This window comes from Archocentrus centrarchus, chromosome 5 (assembly GCF_007364275.1).
Source record: "Archocentrus centrarchus isolate MPI-CPG fArcCen1 chromosome 5, fArcCen1, whole genome shotgun sequence".
Taxonomy (NCBI): domain Eukaryota; kingdom Metazoa; phylum Chordata; class Actinopteri; order Cichliformes; family Cichlidae; genus Archocentrus; species Archocentrus centrarchus.
The window spans coordinates 15,312,204-15,321,391 of NC_044350.1; the positions used below are offsets into that span (position 1 = coordinate 15,312,204).

Genomic DNA, 9,188 nt, shown 5'->3' on the forward strand with positions numbered 1-9,188 from the left:
GAAGGAAAAAAAAAATACGTAAAATAAACCCTTGTAGAAGAAAAAAAAAACAAAGCAAAAACTGAAACAATCTGCTAAAAAAATGTCGTCAACTGTTTTACATAAATAGCTTCAGGGGCTTTGGTGGATTTTGAGATTCTGAGTTCACCACCTCTAGTGTTGTATTTGCATTGAAAACTTATTAAATCTGCCCATGACAAATACCCTGTTATTAAAAGACTAAAACTAACAATGAAACCAGCAAAGCCACCCTGGAAACAAATTGAAAACAAAAATTCAAAATTACATGAAAAAAATATGAAATTCTTTTTGTTTTGTAAACTGTGGCAGAGTATGCATCACTCATCAGATTGCATTAGTCACAATGTAAACACAGGTGTGTGACTACACATGCAGAAAGTGTGCAATCACCTGATAGAGTATTTCAGTTAGCTGTTGTGTAAATTTTGTAGATTTACATAGAATGGAAAAAAAAAAAAAAAAAAAAATCACAGAGCCGATATCTGAACCCTTGAATTTGAGAAACTATCAGGAAACCCCACGTAGTCCCACGATGTATGAAGCGCCTTCTGTAATGTAGTTTTAGTAGTTTTACTGCTGTGCTGCTGACACACACATTTTATGGCTGCAAAATATTTCCATAATTTTCTACTGATAACTGTTAAGGAGAAAAAAAAACAAACAAAAAAGAAAACACACAAAAACATTTAAAAGTTTATTTTAAAAGTGCACAAATCAATGTAAAATACAAAAAAATCAAATAGATAAGTGAAAAAGCAACATTCAGCTGTATCTTCAGCCAAATCTGTCTCATTACGTTCACGGCACTCTGCCAGCTCAGCGACAGCTGCTTTCATGTTTCCTCAACAGAAACTAATCTCCATTCACTTTGTCAAACTGAAAAGTCCATCTCCAGGCTGTGCGTTTCGGTGTCAAGCAGAGCATCTGGTTATGAGAGAGCAGATCTGCCCTCCTTCAGGTCCCCTCTTGCACATGCTCCCATTTTCAGTGTCATTTCCACATCAGTTAATCATGATGAAGTTCGACTTGCAGTGAGCTGAAAAACAATCACCCACGTTAGTGCCTCAAAATGATGAATTCAAAGCATTTCCTCTTGTTCGTGCGAGAAATAATAGACTTTGCATTAGATTCAGAGTACTGGAAATACTCTGAATATTACTGCGCTGACTCAAAATGCCATCACATCACCTACCAATAAACTCAGCAACGGGATCGTGTTCTCCTTCTGTGCGGATTGTTCCTGCGATGCTGTCGTTCTCGAGGATGGGCAAGAAGAGCTGAACAAAATCCGATGTGTAGGGAGGCGCAATCACATCCAGCACCTTTAAGAGAAAGATCTCATGCTGCATACATCATACAGTTTTTAAACTGTTACTTATTTCTACATTAACTAATTATAGAGCATCACTTCAGGTGTTTTCCAGTTAATCTGGGTCCAATATTCACAACCAAGTTTCCATTAATCAAGCTCATGAGCTGCTGTTACCTCAGTGACAAAATATCTAATGAGGGAGATATCCGTGTTGAGTTTCTCCAGACATTTGCGGATATAACTGACGACGGGCAGGACATAGCCACGGCTGAGCAGGTGAACCATTCGGTCCAGCAGAGTCTTCTTCAACTCCAGCTGGAGGGCGAAGTAAAAACAACACGCTGTCAGCCGAGCGCTACAGCACACAGACTTCTGTTAACAAGCCAAAATTACAAACATTCGAGCAACACGGTCGCCGCCCACCTGCTCCATGACGTCCAGCTGAGAGTGCTCCGTCTCAAAGAGCTTGATGAGCAGCTGAAGGACCTGCGGATGCAGCAGCTGGTGACACGTACAGATCTGTGCAGAGGAAAGTTTCATGTTTAAACTTTAAGCCATCTCAGCAAGGAATGAAAATTAAGCTTTCACCTGGCGGCATTGTCGTACCTCATCCAGTAAAGCTAAATGGACTGGAGTGTGGTCTGTTTGCAGCTGGAAGTACCGCGGCTCAGACACCGTCCAGTCCACCCACTTCAGAACTCCCATAGCCACCACTGGAAACCTGAACACACCATCACTCGGTCAGTGAGGAAGTCTAGGCATCAAACTCTGGTTTTAATTTAGGAACTGACAGAAAGGAGTCCATACAATTTTTAAAAAATTACCAATCTACTATAGAGTCTAAGTTTGTAAAAAAAAAAAAAAAAAATAATACCGTCAGCCACCAGTGCTACCCCCTCAACCTCTGACCTTGAGGTCAAAGTTGCTAAGATTAGGCTAAAATATGCAACAATTAAGATCAGCGTACATGACATGTCAAACACTGACCTTATGCACTGGTACAAAGTGCCGAGCTCAGCGATCAGCTCCGTAGCGCCTTTGTTCTCATTGCAGCACAGGTTGTGCACAGTCTCAATGGCCTTGGAGGTTGACTTCAGCTCATCTTTATTAATGTTGACTCGCTTGTTCTGAGATATATATATAAATAAAAACACGTTACAAGCAAGGAAGGAACCAGAGGACCAACTGAACCAGGACAAACCAAATGAGCAAAATTTCTCTCCATTTCCACACATGTGACTACTGAATCACACCTGGAACCACAGCACAAATGCGGCAAAACATCCAGGCTGTATGCACTTTCATTTTGTTAAGAAACAACAGATTTAGGTTTAAGGTAGCAATGCACACAGCATCACTGTTTTCTGTACCTTTTTCCATGTCTCAACCACACTGGCAGCATAGGCCAAGATGTGGATGTATTTGTGTTTATGGTCTTGGTTGATCTTTGATCCAGGCTTGAAAAGGGACTGCATAAATAGGTCTAGAAAGGCCGGCACTCTGATCTAAAGACAAGAAAGATGAGTGCATAAATTAAGAGTGTATCAGTAAGTATGCGCTGGACATCAACAACAGGAAGCTCTGAACTTACCAGTTCAACAGGAGGAGGGTCCATGCTGCTAAACATCTTGAACAGAACTGTTATATCAGCAGGATTCAGGGCTCCTTTGGACAACATGGCACCAAGAGCCTGGCAGGCTCGAGGGTAGGCTGCCGCTGTACCGAGCGCAAGAGTTATCTGACTGGCATCATGACCTCTGCAATATAAACCACATTTATTACACCATTTTTATCCATTAAGCTCATCCACACAACTCAGATTAACATTTGCCCCTGTAATCTTAAACAGTTAATCAAATTTACTTGGTCAGTTTAAACCACAAATCTTTAAAAAAAAAAAAAAAAAGACCACATCAAACTAGTAGATTCCTCCTGAAGAAAAGACAAAGTTACCTCTCATGCGCAGACTTTTGCACCTCCTGACCGATCCTACGGACAGCTGAACCTCCCTGTTCCTCCTGAGCGAGGATGGACATCATCGCCTGGGCAAAGAGGTAGGTGTGCTCGCCGTGACACACCATTTTCTGTGGCAGAGAGTCGGGAGCTCATCAAAGATGATTCCTTACAGCAAAAACAGAAGCAGGAAACCAGCACATGCACTGACTGACTAAAGAAATAATTACTGAGCTTCAGATGTTTCTTCTCCATCTGACCAAATGACACTGTTATTTTACTCAGTGAAAAAATGTTTCTAAGTTCCTCAAAATTGTTGATAATTTTCTGGGATATGGGGTGAAGTATTTAATATCTGAACAATCATGCTTACAAAAAAAAAAAAAAATAATGTTTTTAAATCCTCACTGAAAAGCAGCAAGGCTTTAAAAAAAAAAACAAAAAAACAACTGACATACTGAGATAAATAAATTCACATAAACATTTCATAGCACTTTGATGGATAATAAAACAGAGAAGCAAAATAATCACAGCAAATTCTGGCAGGTTCTTCTCCAGGTTTTCTTCTCCTCCATCCAGCAGCGTGGCCAAAGATGTCCTCAACACCCGGGAGAAAACTTCCAGCTGCTGACAGGCTGTAGACACACTGGTGATCTCTCCCTGGTAACCTGCGTCTGAAATGAGCTAAACAAAACACAAAACTGAACAACAACATATCAATCTGCCAAAGTGACGAACTACAGATTACTGGAATTATTTTTGTCAAAAAAGAAGAAAAAAAGATTCAATTTGTGTGAATCCTCACGGAGGAGCTACAGCTACCACAGCACATGGCATTAGATTCTGAGCAGGCTTCCTAATAATCATCTGAGTTAATGACGCTAACATGCAGACAACAGGTCTCATGTACAATTATGGCAATAAACTCACCAACCAATAAACCACCAAATATCTAATCAGCCAATCACATGCAGATCCTGAGTGATTTATTGGTGGGCCAATATATCAGTATCAGCATTAATAAAGGCCAATAAATGAAAATTAAACAGAACCCATCACTGATGGGGATATCCTCCCCCGATTAAGGAATTCCCTTCCTGCTCTTGGTGGAGACGGACGTATTTTTCTCTTCTCCCCAACTTTCGCCATCTACCCCTGCTTTTTGCTGCTTTGCTGCTTAGAGCATCTCTTCACACATCCCTGAACTGGAAATTAAATTATGGATCTGGTCAGCTGGTCTCTCAACACTATTGATGATCAAATTCTCATCACAAGGAGATTGGGAGAAGGAGAACCCTCTTTCCTCTGGCCCGGCTACACACCCGGCTGGCTATGTTATGGATTCCCGTGGGGATGGAAGATAATGTTCCTGGCTGCACTGTGTGGACGTGGCATATATACTGATACCAGGATTCTTCCCAAATTGGACCTGGGGATACCTGGTTTCTAGGCAGTTGTCTGGGCCCTAGTAAGGCTGCCTATGAGGGATGCAGAAACAGTATGAACTCAATCAGACTCAGTAGAGCTGAATCGAAGTGGATTACATCTGGAGGAGTGTTGGAGTGTCTGTTCTGCGTGGCGGAGTAGAACCAAATTCGGACGATTGGATTTCTGAGAGGTAACCAGAAAACTGTAAGTCTGTCAGCAAATAGTTATGATGGCCTGAACCTAAACAATTGCAGTATTTGGAATTTGGCTCCCAGACGGCCTTGGATGGCTGTGGAGATTTTATGTAAACAGATGCTCTTCACCCCCGCCCCGTGTTGTGACCTGTATGAACTGGTATCCTGGCAACCAAGGCTGACTATACCATCTAATCATAAACTGCTGGTCGTGGAAGCTGTGTGGCCATCACAGTATCCTGCTCGTCTCCGCTGGCAGCCCCTCCCCTACCCACCCTAGTGCTCTCCAGGCTTTAAATGTGCTACTGGTTTGCTGAGGTGTTTTTTGGAACCTCGTAAGGTGTTCATAATGAACACAGCACAAGATGATTTTTTTGAACCTACCTATCCCAGTGTATCTCTTTCTGTTTTTCTGCTAAAGGTAGCGCCGGTAAAACGGCTGCATGACCTCAGACACCTGTCTCCCCTGTTTGTGTTTGTCTCTGTGTTCTTGGATGGGTGTTCTGGAACGTAATTTCATTGTATGTCTTGACGTATAATGACAATATACAATAAATGTAGAAGTCAGGATAACATGACTGCCCTGTTTCATAATAGAAAACCCTTCACATCTTATTACCTTCTGCAAAACTACTTTGCTCCTCTAATTTGGAGGCCTTGCACTAATCTTTTATCCGAGTACTTTTAGCCACCCCTGGGTTAATAAAGATATAATACATATTCCAGCAAAAAATGTGTTTTCAATATTAACAATACTCATTAAACCAAAACAATTTTAAGCATGCTGTAAGAGGTTTATATTCTGTGATTATCTTTAACATTTCTACAAATACTTTTTGGTAAACATCCTGGAATAGACACAAAAATCTCCATGGTAAACAAATTAGAGACTGCACTCTTGTACAAAGGCGTAGACTACATAATGTCTTTCTGTTTATATAATCTATAACAGTAATTCCCAAAGTGTGGGACGCGGCCCTCTGGTGGTATTTTAAGTGGGCCACTGCACTCTTGATTTTGGGAACCACTGATCTATAAACAATGTCCTAATCTTCTGGTCCTGCTGCTACTACTGCTTCCACAGATACTACTATACCTTTACAGTGAAGTTGAGCATCAGGCAGTCAGGGTGAGCCTCTGCCAGCTTATAGAAGAGATCTCTCCACGTTGTGTGTGCTATCATCTGCTCCAGCCAAGCAGGAGTCTGAAAACACAGGAGACTGGATTAGTTTGGGTTTCTAGGAGCTTCAATTAGATTGAAATCTGGTCATTAAATTATGAAGCAAAACATGTTCAAAGTTTCTCATCACTTCCATTTGTTATTTGTGAAATCACCCCGGGTGTTTAGAGATCTCACCTCTCCTTCAACGGTGAAGATGGAATCAGCTTTCTGGGGGTCAAAGTGTTTGATCAGGAGACTCTTGAGGTGATTTTCTACTCGTTCTTGGACCTGAGCAGGCTCCACACCTACATGATTGCATTGCATTAATTCACATTAATGAAAGGTCATCAGTAAGGCAAACTAAAAATAGCTTTCTGATGCAATACTATTGAGATGAGTAGTCTGATAGGTACCCATCTGGATGAGCCACTCAGCCAGCAAATTAACAGTCTGAGCCACAGCAGAGTAATTTTCAGAGAGAAGCTGGATGACCTGCTCTGGAGAACCACCTGCTTGGAAATATCTGCAACAGCAGCATGGTTGTTAGTCACCAAGGTGTCTTTATGAAAGAATTTATTACTTTCACATGATATTACAGATGCTTACGTTTTGAGGGTGTTGAAGATGGCAGGCTCCATGATGTAATCCCTACTGGAGAATTTCTGTAGGCAAGCTTCCTGGATATTCCCATCATTTTCTCCTTCACCATAACCATCCTCCTGAAAAGACACATCGATACGGACGTTTCTAAAGACACTCTTCTGTCTTGGGAATAAGAAGCAGTATTCTGGTTCTCATTTGCATACAATAAAAATGATGGTGTGGCTACAATGTTGAAAAGGTAGAGGAGGAGCTACAGCTTCCACCGAACATGTTATTAGATTCTGACCAGGCTTCCTAATAATCATCTGAGTTTAAGACACTAACATGTGGACAACAGGTCTTTGCTTGAGCTCAGTAATTGTGACTGTTGCACCTTATCCGGATGATTTACTACTCTTTGACAAACATACAAACTAAAGCCTGGAACAACCTCAGTTTATCTTAACCTCTAAAGCACATATCAAACAGGCACAGTGTCATGGTAAAAAGGTTTACATATCAGGACATAAAAATCATCTGGTCCTTAGCAGGTCTTAAAATCTCAACCTCAGATGAACAACACACAGTGTCATTATTATTTAACAAAAGTTAAACCAAAAAGCGGTGTGTGGAAAAACTAAGGACGCTCGTTCCACTGGAATACGGAGGGTAAGCAGCAGCCAGGTGATTAACTGATCATCAGCAAACAGGTTTTGACAGTTTGCTGTTTTGGAGCTTTCAGTTGTGTTAACACAAGGCCACAAACCTGCCAGGAGAGGGCGTCCCAGGACCAAGGTCAGACCGTGCAATGCTCAGAGAAACTGCAAAAATATCCAACATAGTCATCTCAGCCTCTACAGGCCTCAATGAGTATGTTAAATGTTAAAGTCTGTGACAGTCCAATTAGAAAAAGACTGAATATAAATGGCTTGTTTGGAAGGTTTCCCAGGAGAAAACCCTTTCTCTATATAAAATTAAAAATATGGCAGCACAGCTTAGATGCAAGGTTACATCTGAACAAACCACTAGATTTTGGAATAAAGTCCTTGTACAGATGAGACCAAAGTGGAGAAGTTTGATCTTAATGGACAGCACCACGTTTGTAGTAATCCAAATACAGCATATCGGCACAAACACCTCATACCAACTGTCAAGTACGGCGGTGGAGGGGTGATGGTTTCAGCTTGTTTTGCAGCCATAGGACCTTGACACCTTGCAGTCAGTGAATCAACCATGAACTCTTCTGTATACCAAAGGCCATCTGTGCAACAGCTAAAGCTTGGCCGCACAGTGTGTCATGTAACAGTACAATGATCCAAGCACAGCATCAAATCTACAGCAGAATAGGCGAAAAAGAAAAGAATCAAAGTGCTGCAATGACCCGAAGTCTAGAACGCAACCAGACTGAAATGCTGTCTGCAAACCTCAATGACCCGAAGCGTTGTCCTGTACACAACAATGAAATAAACCATGTGCAGTTAGTGCATTAAACGTGCGCTGGTTTGTGTGGTATCGATCCTGTTTTCAGTCATTCACGTTAAAGATAAAATATATTTTATCCCCGAAGTTGTTAATTTTTCTGGTTAACTTTTGTGATACAGCTTCTAAACTACAGCTCTAAGTTTTCTTACACGTGTTGTCAGAAATAAAATAAATGGTAACCTGTGCTGAGGTGGTCAGCAGTTTCTAACATGAACAGCAGCCTGCAGCTGGCTAACGAAGCAGCCGAGCCGCTGAGTTTGAACTGTGCAGGACATTTTCACAGTGGTGCATGCATGTCTCTCAGCACATCAGCTCTTACATTGTTAGGCCTGTTACAATTAACCGCCAGCTGCGGTAACTCCAGCGAGGCTAAAGTTGGCTAGCTGAGAGCCAAACAGCAACAAGTCGGGATCTCACCATGCTTCCCTCCGTGCCTTCCCAGTCTCCCCCACCGCTGTAATATTCCTCGTCCATGATGACGGGGAAACAGCTAAAATAAAACAGCCGTACTCTTTAAATCCTGCACTGATTTATTTAACTGCAGCTGGAAGGCTGACAGTGAGTTTAGCCAGCAAGCTAACAACAAACACAGGCGGAAAATGGCGAGGGGGCGGGGTGCTGTAGGCCACGCCCCCAGTTGAATTCATGGGTTCAGGCCCTGAGTTCAGACTGCCAGGCTTTTTCAAGCTCCAGAGACTGCCAGGCTCAAAGTGCCTGAACACAACGTCACATCAGTAAACTTCTTTTGTTTGGCACTTTAAATAGTTTAACCTGCAACTCACAAGACTTACATCAAGTGTAGCAGAGATGATTTTGAAATTTCACTGATGCTGCTGAGATTCATTCACTGAATACAACCTTTACACCAACTATGCCATTTATTTTATTTATCTTATGATTCTTTTCCTCACGTGAAGCCATTACAACTGATCTTAAGTTTCATAGGTCAGTATTAAGTGGCTTAACATCAAACATTTCCTGTGAAAATGGTCAGGTGCAAGAAGTACAAAGTACAGGTACAAGAGTGAAAAAGCAGCCAATGTCCAAAGTACTA

At 41.7% G+C, this 9,188-nt stretch overlaps 1 protein-coding gene across 1 annotated transcript; it reads right to left on the minus strand.

Moving 5' to 3' along the window:
* Positions 1 to 702: 702 nt before the first annotated feature.
* LOC115780256 (negative elongation factor C/D) lies at positions 703 to 8,747 on the minus strand. Its single transcript, XM_030729350.1, has 15 exons — positions 8,552 to 8,747; positions 6,677 to 6,789; positions 6,484 to 6,593; positions 6,266 to 6,375; positions 6,005 to 6,112; positions 3,818 to 3,970; positions 3,287 to 3,417; positions 2,925 to 3,090; positions 2,704 to 2,838; positions 2,321 to 2,460; positions 1,940 to 2,054; positions 1,757 to 1,852; positions 1,508 to 1,648; positions 1,214 to 1,343; positions 703 to 1,057 (listed from the first exon to the last, which is right to left on the minus strand). The coding sequence occupies exons 1-15, from the start codon at positions 8,606 to 8,608 to the stop codon at positions 1,023 to 1,025; spliced, it is 1,740 nt and encodes a 579-aa protein (XP_030585210.1). The 5' UTR covers positions 8,609 to 8,747; the 3' UTR covers positions 703 to 1,022.
* Positions 8,748 to 9,188: the final 441 nt, after the last annotated feature.

Excerpts from the sequence above, each read along its gene's own strand:
- LOC115780256 (XM_030729350.1), bottom strand. The coding sequence starts at position 8,608 with ATGGACGAGGAATATTACAGCGGTGGGGGAGACTGGGAAGGCACGGAG. Across the intron at positions 6,376-6,483 it reads TGAGTGGCTCATCCAGATGG|GTGTGGAGCCTGCTCAGGTC; the intron begins GTACCTATCAGA and ends GCAATCATGTAG. Across the intron at positions 3,091-3,286 it reads CAAAAGTCTGCGCATGAGAG|AGGTCATGATGCCAGTCAGA; the intron begins GTAACTTTGTCT and ends TTTATATTGCAG.